This window comes from Motacilla alba, chromosome 5 (assembly GCF_015832195.1).
Source record: "Motacilla alba alba isolate MOTALB_02 chromosome 5, Motacilla_alba_V1.0_pri, whole genome shotgun sequence".
NCBI lineage: Eukaryota > Metazoa > Chordata > Aves > Passeriformes > Motacillidae > Motacilla > Motacilla alba.
Window position 1 is genome coordinate 11,047,845 of NC_052020.1, and position 14,273 is coordinate 11,062,117.

Sequence of the window (14,273 nt, forward strand, 5' to 3'; positions counted from 1 at the left end):
ATTTATTGTCAACATGTTCAAAGATTCCCTTAAACTGAGCAGTCACTGTCTCTGTTTACTGTGGGATTTGACTGGGCATTTGGAAACCTGCAAATGTACTTTATAATCTGTGGCAGCAGAGTTTCAGTTAGTGCTGATACTGGCATAACACAGGTGTAGCAGTCTCCTGGTCACTGAGATAGATTTTTAAGAGTTATTTTCTTGTCAGTCTTAGTTTTGGTGAGGTTTATTGTTTCAAGATTGTTCAGTTGATGGTCTTAAAGGTATTTTCCAACCTCAAAGATTCTGTGATTCTAAGATGCAAGGTGTGATGGTGACATCAGCTGGTTCAACATCTTGTGATTCCTTATAGGTCAGAAGCAAAAGTCAGCAAAGTCTCCCGAAGACTTTGCAGTTACTTTGGCTGTGTTTCAGATCCTTATAGAGCACAGATTTAAATTTTAATCGTAAAAATCCTCAGTGGAAAGAAGGTGCCTCCACGCAAACATCCATACAGCTGCATGCTTTGCAGGCATTAAGATTCGTGCAGAAGCTAAAATTCCCTTGGTCCTCACCAGAGTGGGAATTAACTATCATGAATCACCAGAGCCATTTTTCCACCAGAGTTGTTTGCATGGCGTTTCAGGAAATGAGGGAGAGACAGAGAACAGAGCGAGGATGTTATCTGGGAGGATAACTGTGAGTTTCACCTCAGAATCTGGTTGTGGGATTCATGGGTTTCTGCTGTGAGCACAGGAGGGGAAAAGGAACTCTTGGATCTGAAGAACGTGAAGTGTTTTAAACAAAACCACACTAATGCATTTTTTTAAAGTTACCTGAAGTTCATTCACCACTTGTTAAAAACTGAGATTTTTGCCTGTTAGGAGACGAAACTTGACTGTGCTCTGAATGGGAAAATTGTAGAATGACAAGGGTGGTTGAAGGTAGGAAACATTTTCACAAGACAAGAGTAGATTTATTGTGACTCTTCATCCTAGAAAGGAAAGGATTGAAGGGGAAGAGGAGTATGTGAAGTGATATACAGAACAGAGATGATGATAAATAGAGGAAAAAATACTCTTTCCATTTAAAAACTAATACAAATCAAATGAAACCAGTAGACAACAGGTTGAGAACCAGTTGAAAAGAAGACATTTTTGAGCAGCATGTTTTTAAACCATTAAACTTCTTCTTATGTGATGCTGCAATCAGACAAATCCATGGGAGAAAAATCTTCCAAAGCCTTTTAGTCACAGAAATAAAATCTCTGAGTCAACAGACTTAAGCTGGTTAAGTTGCACTGCACGTTCTTATTCTCTTCTCCAGGCACCTGCTAACTCTCACGGTCAGTGACTGAACCTTGGACCAGGAATGCTGTTTTGGTCCAAGCCAGAGGGAACATTCTGATGTTGTTTGGAACAAGAGTCAGTTACAGGAAGCAAATTGGAGAAATTGCAGAAGGCTTGTTATGCTTACAAAAGGAGACTCTGGCTTTCAGTGAACTTCCAGGGTGCAACTTTAATCCTTCCTTGTGAGTCACTGAGGTGAATGCCAAGGAATGGAAGGATAGGAAAGCACCTTGTGTGTAGCTGGAAGTGATTTAGCAATTCTGGCAGAAAGCAGCTCCATGAAGTCTTCTTGATCCTTCAGCAGGGGACAAAGGAGCCCATAGCATGATTGCAGTTAGTGCACAACCATGACCCTGTTGCATCAAATGAGTTTGATTGCACCATAGTTATGAGGATCAGTGTAACTCTGAGGAAATCTTAGGAGAACAGAAGTCACAGAAAGGCATAGTGATGTTTGTATCTCTGTCTCCTTACAATGTGGCTTGCTTTCCCTTAGCAAATGATTTAATATTTATCTGGAGTATTTCTATTTCATCAGAAACTCTATTTGTTATTAGTGATTTGTCCAAAACTTGTGTTTTCTCCAGTGCAAGCAAAAGTAAACGTGGAAATGGCACAATTATCTTTGACTTAAAATCACCTCTACGCTGCACTGTATTAAAACAGGCCAATAGTTACATTTATGAAGTCATGCTCTAGTTAGCAAAATGCAGCTTTCAAACTTGTAGGCTGTGTAGTATAACAGATAAAAGGGGTAAAAAAAATCCTGAACAAAAGATTTATATATTAATATATATTTATATCTTAAAATTGCAGCTCAGTTTGATGCTAGATGCGACAAGGACCAGTCCGGAGCTGAAAAATATTTAGAGTTGTGTGGCTACAAAACTTCTGTAAATAATTCCTAATGTCTTTGCCTCTGGCTAATATGCCATCTCTTAACTCTGCATCTCAAGGCATTTTATACACTTGATCCTTCTCAAATGCTGCAGTAACTGAAGCACAGGAAGGGTTTCTTTGTAGAGGACCCCATTGATTCCATTTTTTATCTGAGTTTATTGCCTGAGGCATAAATAACATCAGATTTTGGAGATACAGACTTCTTCCAGTCTATTTTTAAGTGGCAGAATTTCTCTTTGCCTGTAAAATTTTCTGTGGTGCAGGGTGTGCCTTATGTATGGGTCCCAACTTGGAGAATAGAAGAGGTCTTTGGAAAACTCAAAAACATTTTACAAAAACAATTACAGTGAACAGAAATTAAGTTTGCTGCAGATAAATGTTTTACTAGCATGGTGACTTTGGTAGAATATAAAAAGGGACTGCTGTGATGAGCAAGAACAAACATCTTTCAAGTTTAGTGTCTGAGTGTGATTTGGGAAGATGGCCAAGGCAGAAACCAGCCCTGGTTCCAGTTGTGGAAAAGGACAATGTCTGAGGAAAACTGTTCTCAGAGGCTGTGTGTCCAACAAAGCTGTGCCACTGGGATCAGAGGTGTTTTGTCACAGTCTGGATTTTGTGACGTAGATTGTTGTCTTTCCACCCAATCTCCACAGGAAAGGTGGTGTCCTCACCAGAGGATGTTGGTGAAGGATGCTCTCCAGCTGAGCAATCATGATTTATTGGCACAATAAACTGGGGGTGCTGATGTCAGGGGGTGCTATAGCAAGAGATTTGTGCAAAAAAAGGATTCCATCTGCTATTTGCCAGGAGCACCAAGTTACAAAGTGTCTATTCAAATAGGCTCATAAAACTTCTTTCTAAATACTTTTAGTTGACTCTTTGAACCAAATATACTCTTGCTTAGTTAAAACTGAAATCTGATGTCATGAATTGGATCTTTCTTCTTGCTTGGGAAGAACTGAGCTGAGTACCCACAAACCTCTAAATACAGGCTTTGGTTTTTATCTCCCAGCAGTGCGTGTGGACGTTCATGCTGTCACTGACAGTTGGTCACCCCCATTGGCCTAACCTGCTCAGATATATTTGCACTGGCTTTGTGGCTCAGAACTTTTTCCTTCTCCAAAATTTAAGTTAATAGGGCAAAAATTTAATTGGTGGAGCTGCCTTACCTCCTGTGAAGAGAATAGGGAAGCACCACAGGGTCTGGACTAATATAACTAGAGACACCCCAGGAATGTTTCAGGCAGATTGTTTATAATTCTGTAAATATAAAATAGAAAAATGACTTACATTTCTTGACAAAGTAAGCCTAGGTTACTTTGATAAAGTAAGTAAGAGTTAGGTTACTTTACTACGTTAATTTCTAGGTTACTAGAAATATTGTTTTGGGTTGGTTTCCTGTCTTCATCATGTACACAGGTCCATGCTCAGCTGTTTCACATGCATGTCAAGGTCCTGTGTTTTATTACTGCATTTCTCTCAAGGCAGAAACAATCTTAGAAAAGTCTTAGAAACTAAGAAAACTTCTAGAAAAATCTTAGTTGAAGGAAGACTTTGTGCCTGTGCTTCAACCTAAAAACCTGAGATGTATGATCACTTCCAAAATCAGTCATACTCAAGCTAAGCTCATTCAGTTTTATATCAAATGTATTTATTTATTTTAAAGTGAAATTAATTCTTGGTCCACATTACTAAATCCAACTAAAATACTTTGTTTCCCTTGAAAGGATTATGTGGTTATGGGCTGGGCAGAAGTCTAGAAATATTTTGCCTTAGGAATTGACACCTCCAGAATTCTTAAATAAAAGAATGTGTAGATACATCCAGCGCTGGAGTTAAGCAGTGCTCTGCTGTCAGTGCTTGAGTAGGGCTGGCAGTTTTTTTGCTGTGCTGGCTTGTCCTTAGAGTGCTTTATTCTCTTTCCTTTCTACAGTAAATTTTTAATTTCAAAGATAATCTCATGTCTTGAGGGAAACTCATGGGTTTAGGGAGAAGAGTCATCTTCAGAGAGGCAATGTCTGTGCAGGACTTGTCTCTCATTTAGAGACATCCCTTCACGAATGCAAATGTAGAGCCTTTTGTTTGCGTTATCAGATATGTAACAATATGCCTTTAATTCTTATTCATTCAATCCTTCTGCTGCTCCTAACACAAGAAAAAAAAAAAAAAGGCAAATTAACCAGCGCTCCTCAGCTCTGTATTGAACTGTAGGCACTGCCCAAATTTGTCAGGTCATTCAAGCAGATGTGATCCAGTCTGCCTGCCCTGACAATGAGTTATCTCAGAATAATTCTAATGCAGAAGCGCTCTGTTCACATCCAGGGTGGATGACTCCAGGGGCAGAAAGGGGAGGACAACACTGAACAACTCCTTCACCATTAGTTACAGAGCCCTGGGAGGGAGATAACTCTGCATCTGCCACGGTGGAGCCCTGGTCCTACTGTAAAAAATTATTAACAGTAAGATAAACAAAATGTAATTAATTGCATTCATGTATTTCAAGTGAATATAAATTTAAAGACTATGAGATTTTTTTTTTTACATACCCCGAGTTTTCTGCCTGGAGAGCATTGTGAAGAATGTAATAACTTGCAAATCAAAAGATGCATCTTCAGCTCCCTGTGTTGCTCTAAAGCAATGAGGTTTTGATCTTATTTGAAATTCTCATGCGTGCAATCTTCCCGCTAATTTTGGTGTGATTGCCATTGTCTTACACTTTCCTTGCTTAGTATGTTGAAGTATAGCTGTGAGTGACAGAAAAACTGTTTCTTTCCCTTGTGGATGGCTGCATTTCAATTACAGGTGAAAGGCTCCATTTTAATTAAAGGTGAAAGGTGCTCTCTGCCTGGGCTTACACTTAATACACAGGAACAGGGAAGGCAGCAGGTCTAGAAGTGGTTGCTGGCTGTTTACAACTTTTGACATTTGTGCATGGTTTGGAAGGTTAGTGGATACTGCTTTGTGCATATTTGGGCATGCAAGTTTTATTTGAGGGCTCTGAGGAGGAAGGAGTGAGAGCAGCTTGAAAAGGAGAGTCAGTTATGTAGGCCTAAAGCAGGAAGCCAAGGCTTTTTTGCATTTTTATTTTAAAATAAATAATTCTGTTGCCCCATCAGTTGTGGGGTGGCCTGGGCTAAGACATCTCCCAGTTTTTCCAGCCACAGCAGCCATCAGAGACTTTGTTAGAGCAAGAGGCCAGTGGTGTGAGTTAAGCTCACATGGTTTCAGCATGTCCCAGCCTCTCCCCACTGCCTGGGCTGGGACCTCTCCCTCTGCTGTGGGAGATCTCCTGGCAGCTGAGCAGGGCTCAAGGCGATGAGGCACTCCACACAGAACTGCTGAGATGGATCTTCCTGCCAAAAGTATTTTCCTACTGCTCAGAAGTACTAGTGAGAACATTTATGAGCTCTTTATGAATTTGTGAGAAAAAAAAATAACTCCCCTGTGAAAATGTTTGTTACTTCAGAAGAGAACCAAGTTTTAATATTTTGACAGTGAACTTGAGAACAGGAAGAATAGTGATTTGATAAAATTCTAAGACTAAGCAATATGCTCAGTTATTGGAGCTGTGATGAAACACAACTTTTTAATTTTGTTTAAACCACTGAGATTTAGAAAACCATACAAATAAATTTCAGCCAAATAATGATGAAAACTGAATAACTGATATGAAATCCATTACTAAATATTGTACCCTTTCCTTTACAAGCAGAAACAGCTTGAACCATGCAGATGACAAATTTTCAGCAGCTCAGTTCCCAGCAGTGCAGTTTCATTTGGTTCAGAAGGGAATAAGAGCTGTTGTTTACCCTGTGAGACTGGAAGTGCATTTGGGACATGAAGCTCTGGCAGCTCAGCTCTGAACTGGGCCATGGGAGGTGGGAGGGCACCTACAGCCATCAGGAACAGAAACATTTGCAGTGGGAAGGAGTCCCAGTGCTGGTTCAGATGACCCTGAAGCTGGGAAGGGTTTGAATGCAGGCTTTGACTGTCCTGCTGCCGTTATCTGGGCGAGTGGCAGCGGTGCTGCGCTGGTTTCCGATGGCCGGGGCGCGATGTTCCCTCCCTCGCGCTGCTGGGCACCGACCCCGGCCTGGCAGAGCTGAGCCATGCTGGACCCTCTGCCAGCCACCTCAGTAGGGCTGCAGAAACACCCTGATGAGCACAGTGCTCTACAGACACGAGAGGAATGGTTTGTGGGACGAGGTGGCAGCTTCTAGTTAGATCAAGAGATTGAATTGGAGAAGTGGACCCACTTCTGCATGCATCCTTTGTCATCCTCAAACAGTGGGGAATTTTGCTATTCCATTTCTGTTGCTGGCTGGCTTGTTTCATTTTAATTTTAAAAGTCCATTCAGGAAGAATGGACTTGTCAGTCAAATAAATCACTTTTTTGTGATTTATTTTGTGTAAATTTTCTTAGCTGAAAATTTTATCAATATCTGCCTCTCATTTGCATAGGTTCGTAGGGAAACACCTCAACAAACTCTTAAATTTTGATCGGACTTTGCTGCATAAAGCTTCAGATCAAGTTGACTTTTTTATTACTTAGAGACGACAGGAATGTAGTGAATTCTTGCCATTGTAATTTAATTCTCATGACACTTGGAATGCTTTATGTTTTTATATGAAGAAAATCATACCTTATCATTAAAATTACCTTTTCTATTAAGGTTTATATTTGCCAAAACCACTGGAAATGAAAAAATTAGAAAGAGAAACTAACAGGTTTTAAAAAAAAATAGAAAGAGAAACTAACAAGTCTTTAAAAACAGAGTTCTAGATGAGAGGTTACACTAAAGAAGCATTTTTAATGCAAATGTTGCAGTTTGAAGACTACTTAGACTAACACTGCAATCCTTGTTTGTTTAATCACTATATTTACAATAAGGTACTCAGGGTACTAAGATCTGAAATAAACTTAGATTTTTACAGGAAATTATAATAAGAGCTTGATTTTGGAAATGTTTCTGATATCTTTCTAGTGGTTTTACTGCACCTAAGTGTAGTGAGTAGAGGCATTGAGGAAGACACATGTTGAAACACCCACAGGATTTCCCACCTGTGCAGTATCAGAGAATCAGAGCACAAGTTTTATGTGAATTTGTTTTTTGAGCAACCATAAGAAGTGAGACTGAAGTTCTCAGGGAGTAGGACATAGTAGTCATGTGCATAACATTTCTACATTTTAATGCCAATATTACAATTTTTCTGGAATGAAACTCTATTGCTTTCTGGACCAGGGAGATGCTGACAGTCTCACTGAAAAGACCATCAAAGATGCAAGTGATGAGCATTGCAAATGATTTTTCATGTTCTGTGAATATCTGTCCATTTAGGAGCTAAGACACTCATCTCTTTACATTTGAACTCTTGAAAAGCCAGTGTGGGAGAACAATTTCCATTGTGTGCCCTAATCAGTCTGGATTTGAATCAGTGGCTTAGAAATGAAAGGGTCTGTGTTGTCTTATCAGTTTCCTGAACTGTTTGGTTATCCTAAAAAGATATTTTCCACTTGTGCAGAGCACAACATTAAAAGAAGACAGCAGAATTTTTGAAGATTGAATTTGAAAGGAAGATCTGAATGCAATAAGATAGATATCTAGGTTTCTCCCCTGACTGGAAAAAAACCCAAAACATTTGCCTGGGAAAACAAAGCAAGAAGTGGACAGACATCCTCACAGGCTTCGTCCTCTAAATAACCTAGCCACCATCCACCAGGCAATATTTTGTGATGAAACTGGGAATTAGCTCAGTGGTGAAACTGGGAATTAGCTCAGTGCTTGATTCAATCTCCACACCAAGCATCACCTTCAGTGTTCATACTTGAGGAACAAACATTGATAGCAAATGGTCTTGAAAAGCAAAATAAACTGTAAGCATTTTGCTTCGAGCAGGAAAACAGGAGCTAATGGCAATACACAGGTAGCATCCATATTATTAAAATACATACCTGCAAAAATGTCCATAGTTCCTGGGAGACGGTTTTGAATTGTGACTTTAGCTACAATTCCCATCATGCACTCTGAAGTTATTTCCATTCTGGCCAGGTCCTGTGCATAGAACTGGCAGGGTGCCGCAAGGGAATGTGTCACATTCCCTTAGCACCAGGGAAACCTGGAGCTGTTGAGGAGCAGGCATCTGGTAGGATGGGCTTCAGTGCTGAAAGCACAACTAAATACAACCATTGTAACAGATATGATGTCCCCAATAGCTAAATAACACTGAAAAAATTGATTTATTGAGTCAATCCATAAAATTCTATTGTAGGCAATGGGAATGTCAGTTCCTGTAAGAGTTTGACTGCTTTTTTTGAGAGCCTACGTATCCTGTTTGTTATTAACCAGAGAGGAAAATTTTGCCCAGAGTGTCCATATGTTGTTCCTGAAGCTCTTTGTTAAAGCACTATTTTTATAAAAGAAATATTTTATGATTATCGTAATAATGATGAGCTTTACTGCCAATATGTGTTAGTATTTTATTGTGAGTGACCTGTAGGAAATGCTGAAGTAAATGAGAACTATTAATTTGTTTTCTTCTCTCCTTAGCTATAGAAAGAAAATGTTAGGTCTGTAAAACAGGGTCACTTTAACATAGGTGATCCACAATACTGTGGCTGTACAGCAAGTACTTTTTTGACAAACAATTAACAGCAGCTAATAGATGGAAATGGTATTTTTCATTTTGGATTCCTAGAATAAGCCCATCATGCGTCACAATTTCCTAAAAGCAAGCTTCTTCCAGGTAACAACATAACTCTTTGAGCTGTAAAAGCAGAATTTGTTGCAGTGGCAGTAGCACAGAAAGTCTTTGTGATTCAAATTCTGCTAGCTAGAAGCTCAGAAGGTCCTTTTAACAGCCAGTGCTGGCAGGCAGGTGGGCTGATGGTACAGGGGGCTTCAGCGCCGGGGTGGGCAGTGTTGGTGACACTCATGTGTGGGCAGTGTTGGTTAATCCTCCTGTTGTCACAGCGTGGATGTCTTCAGCTGACTCACCAGTTTTATTGCGCAGTGGGACACTCACCCTGACTCAGGCTGGCAGCTGGGGCCAGAAGAGGAGCTGTCAGTGCAGATAACCTAACAAATGCCCAGTAATGAGACTGCTCCCACTGCAGACCTCTGCCCCCTCGATTTGTGCTGGGGTGGGAAGCCACTTTATGTCAACACAGGCAGAGGGGAGATGGCAGACAGCCTGTGGCCATTTGTTGGCAGGGAACTGAAAGGGTTTGAATGTGGATTTTTAACCTCTCCCTTTCCTGTCAAACAGTACTGTCACCCATGTGGGCTTCAAGATAGGGGCTGAGCCTGGTAGGCTTGCTGTGTCTGTGTGTGGTTTGGTCCCTGACACAGCTTCTATGATTTCTTTAGCATCAGTCAGATGCTAAAGAGATTGCCTCACTTCAGAGTTTCAGGAATGGATTGCAAGCTGTTGCTTCCTGTAACTTTAAAATAAAAACTCAATTTTTGTGGGCTACCAAGAGCAAACTTCTGGCTTGCCAGATTTCCCACACACCGGTGCCTTCAAAGCCAACACGTGAGACTGCAGAGAAAGGCTTTGCTCCTGTTTTGTTAAACATTAACAGCAGTTTCCTCCCCTTAAGCACACAAAGGGACAGAGGTTTGACAAACCCTCTCAGTGTGTCATTTGCTGCTTGACAAGTGAAGCAGGCAGAGTTCAGGGAGCACAGAGGCTTTGGCAACGCACGGACCGAGAATTCCTGCATCTCCATTCTGCATCTTTCCACGAGGGAAGAGCTTCTGAGTAAGTCTGGGTGTGCTGAAGTGATGGCAGTGGTGGGCAGTTGTGTGCTTGTCAGAGGCATGAGAGGAGGAACAGTACAGCAGAAGGGAAGAGCATGAAGTGCCATAGCACTAAATTCCTTAGTGTCCTTTCTCATAACCAATTTTGCAGGAGATGAACTATTTACTCACAGGCGGGAACTCAACACCAACCTTTAGCTTACTGAAAATAGCTATAGCAATAGCTTTAATTTCCAGAGTTTGCAGTTCTGGTGTAGAAGTGACTTTGTGGCACTAAAACTCATTTTTACAGCCCTTCTCTTCCCTTCCTCCCTCTACTTCTCTTGCTCTCAGGCAGAACCTCATCTCTCTAAGGCTAAATGCCTGTTTCCTGTCTCTTTGATGAGATTCCTTTTTGTCCTCCTCAATCCTTAAAGGTGATTATTAAGTTATGCAGCACTGTTCATACCCATGCTAAGCTGAACTTGTTTTTATTGTATAGAAAATGCTGTCCATTAGAGAGAGACCACAGTTGTTTATACTTAGGCTGAATATGCCTTACAATTACTGTACTTTTCTAACTGCTGAGATGACAACACAGCATGAAATGAGGTGCTGCTGGCACACTTTTGTGTGTTGTCTTGGTTTTGATGCCTGGTTTCAGGTTTTGAGTCTTTGTGGCATCTTTTTTTTAGTATACTTTCTGTGAAATGTGCTTTCTTGGCTATCACGCAGCTCTCATTTTTTTTTCCATTGAATAAAGAGCATAAGTCAGAGGCTTGTGCTTTTCAGGAAAAAAAATCAGTATTATGGGTCCAACTCTGTGAGGTTCTGAGGGATGTAATTTAGGGTCAGGATCTGAACTTCAATTTACTCCTTCACATATTCATTATCTGAGACCCCATGGGTTGCTGGAAGGAATTTGTTGTTTGTGTTGTAGTCTGTAGGGAGCAAATACTTTCAGAGCTGATGAGCTTACAAATGTTGCCTGTTGGTTTTTCTTGCTGCTTTATACACAGATGTTGATATTGCCTCGCTTGCACCATAGCATTTTTATTTGCTGGATGCTTTGCCTGGTGCTACCCATGTGGCTTCCTGTAGGGACATGAAACTTAGTTTTGTCCTGGAAGGAAAGGATGTGTGACAGGAGAAATGTCTTCTTGCTTTTCGTTGCTCTAAGTTAATAGTTAGTCGCCATAAACTTAGCCAAACTTTCAGTTTGCTGTGCAGCATTTATGTTGCAGGGCAGTGGCAACAAAATATTTTCATCCTTAGGGTTATACTACATACAAATTCTCTCATAAGAAGTAAAATGGGAAGTGAAATGTTAAAATATATTTGCCAGCTCCTTATAGAACCCAGTGTAAAACTAAATCCACAGTTTTATAAGAAGCCAAGGTCTTGTGAGAATCAAAAGCTTATAAAGGATATATAAATCCCCTAGCTATTATTCTGATTCCAAATTTAGGCTCGAGATCCCACAGCTCTTGTAGGTGTGGTGCTGAAATCTGGTCTGGGAGGCTCATTTCAGCTGGATGAGTAATGGACACGTTTAAGTTACCCTTGATCATGGTGAACAAAGTCATGGGGAGTGTCTTTCCCTGACCTAACTCTGCTCCTGTTGACAGTTATGGGCAGCAAAAGGCAGAGAGAAGCCAATGTTTGAATCTTTTGGAAAGTTTCCTTTATATCATGTTTCTGAATATTGGTGTGCACAGTGCTCCAGCACTGGCTGATTGTTCATTTGTTAATATGCAGTGAAACTGAATCAGGGCCAGATGTAGCCCTCAGTCAAGTTAAATTTGGCCTTGTCTGGACTCTTAAGTAAATAAGTATGATAGCAACAAGTATTGCAAATCACAGCTTGGCTTTATTCTTTTGCCTTTTTTCCCCATTTTTTCCTTTTTTTTTTTTTTTTTTTTAATTCCTTTTTTAAAAAGTTTGTGTATATGCCAACAGATTGGGGAATAAATAGATCAAAGAGATTTTCAAAGCTTTGCTCAACTAAGCAAAAACCCCAACAACTTTTGGCTGGCTAATTTTTTCATATGATGCTCAGTTGTGGGTATGCCCAACACATTTCCTCATTTTCCTGGCTTGTTTAGCTAAAAGTAGAGTGAAGCACACTGTAACCCATCAGATGTAGTTACCTAATTCAATTTTCAGCGCAAATGTTATTTAAACATTTAAACATATTTAAACTGCAACTTTGTTTTTCATAAGCGGGCATTTGCACCAGATCAATGCCTTAAATCTTCCTGCACTAACTTTTGCATCAGTTGGGATCTTTAGCAACTGCTCCTTAGCTACATTTGATTTGTGTTAACCTAAGGCAGAAGAAAATCAAACACTGGGTAATAGATTTTTAAAGGAAGTGAACGAAAAGAAATTGCCTCATAAATTGAAGTCAAGTATATAGCTTCTTAATCTGTACAAAGCCTTTGTATTGGCCAAGGCCGAGCCCATCAGCGACGATGGCAGCGCCTCCGGGATGACGTATTTAAGAAGTGAAAAAAGTTACTGCGCAGGAGCTATTGCAGCCAAAGAGGAGAGGAGTGAGACTATGTGAGAGGAACAGCCCTGCATGCACCAAGGTCAGCGCAGAAGGAGGGGCAGGAGGTGCTCCAGGCACTGGAGCTGAGATACCCCTGCAGCCCATGGTGAGGCAGCTGTGCCCCTGCAGCCCATGGAGGACCACGGGGATGCAGAGATCCACCTGCAGCCTGTGGAGGAGCAAATGCCAGAGCAGGTGGATGCCTGAAGGAGGCTGTGACCCCATGGGAAGCCTGTGCTGGAGCAGGCTCCTGGCAGGACCTGTGGACCCGTGGAAAGAGCAGCCCACTCTGGAGAAGGGTTGCTGGCAGGACCTGTGATCTTGGGGTGGACCACACTGGAACATCCTGTTTCTGAAGGACTGCACTCTGTGGAAGGGACCCACCCGGAGCAGTTAATGAAGAGCTACAGCCATGGGAAGGACCCACCTTGGAGAATTTTCTGGAGAACTGTCTCCCGTGGGAGACACAACATGCCGGAGCGAAGGAAGACTGTCTCCCATGGGACAGAGCCCGTGCCGGAGCAGGGGAACAGTGTGACTGTCTCCAGTGGGAGCAATCCCATTCCAGAGCAGGGGAAAAATGTTCCTGTCTGCATTGGGAGCAATCCCATTCCGGAGCAGGGGAAAAATGTTCCTGTTTGCATTGTGAGCAATCCCATTGCGGAGCAGAGGAAAAATGTTCCTGTCTGCATTGGGAGCAATCCCATTCTGGAGCAGGGGAAAAATGTTCCTGTCTGCATTGGGAGCAATCCCATTCTGGAGCAGGGGAAAAATGTTCCTGTCTGCATTGGGAGCAATCCCATTCTGGAGCAGGGGAAAAATGTTCCTGTCTGCATTGGGAGCAATCCCATTCTGGAGCAGGGGAAAAATGTTCCTGTCTGCATTGGGAGCAATCCCATTCTGGAGCCGGGGAAAAGTGTTCCTGTCTCCAGTGGGAGCAACCCTATTCTGGAGCAAGGGAAAATTGTGCCTGTCTCCAGTGGGAACAACCCCATTCCAGAACAGGGAAAAAATGCTCCCGTCTCCAGTGGGAGCAACCCTATTCTGGAGCAGGGAAAAAATGCTCCTGTCTCCAGTGGGAGTGATTCCATGCCAGAGCAAGAGAAGATTATAACTGTCTCCAGTGGGAGAGACCCCATTCCAGAGCAGGGGAAAGGTGTGAATGTCTCCAGTGGGAGTAACCCCAGTCCAGAGCAAGGGAAGAGTGCAGTAAGTGTCTCCAGTGAGAGTGATCCCATTCTGGAGCAGGGCAAAAGTGTGACTGTCTCCAGTGGGAATGACCCTCTTCCAGTGCAGGGGGAGAGTGTGAATGTCTCCAGTGGGAGAGACCCCATGCCAGAACAAGGGAAGAGTGTAATTGTTTCCAGTGGGATCGACCCTATTCCAGAGCAGGGGAAGAGTGTAACAACTGTCTCCAGTGAGAGTGACCCCATTCCAGAGCAGGGGAAGAGTGTGAAGAGTCCTCTCCACAAGGAAGAAGGAGCAGCAGAAACACCGTGTGAGGAGCCGACCGCAACCCCCGTTCCCCGTAGCTCTGAGCTGCTGCGGGAAAAGAGGTAGAGAAAATCAGGAGTAAAGTTGAGCTCAGGAAGAAGGGGGAGGGGTGGGGGAAATGTGTTTTTAAGATTTGGGTATATTTTTCATGATGATACTCAGATTTGATTGATAATTGATTTTTTTTTCCCCAAATGGTGTGATGGTAATTGGTAAGGAATATCTTCCTGTCCTTATCTCAACCCATGAACTTTTGTT

General features: G+C 41.9%; 1 protein-coding gene across 4 annotated transcripts in view; it reads left to right on the forward strand.

Annotated features, from left to right (window-relative positions):
• The window catches only part of DENND2B (DENN domain containing 2B), a 152,651-nt gene that overhangs the window by 67,365 nt on the left and 71,013 nt on the right, over positions 1-14,273 (forward strand). The window contains exon 1 of one of the 4 annotated variants that reach the window (XM_038139670.1): positions 9,844-9,989. The exons of 2 other annotated variants lie outside the window; for them this stretch is intronic. Coding sequence is in view for 1 of the 2 variants with exons in the window: in XM_038139671.1 (XP_037995599.1) it covers positions 12,918-14,077 (1,160 nt within the window). In the remaining variant the exon portion in view is untranslated. Of the gene's footprint in view, positions 1-9,843; positions 9,990-12,680; positions 14,078-14,273 lie in introns of those variants that run through there. One more of the 4 variants, XM_038139671.1, reaches the window with a different exon arrangement.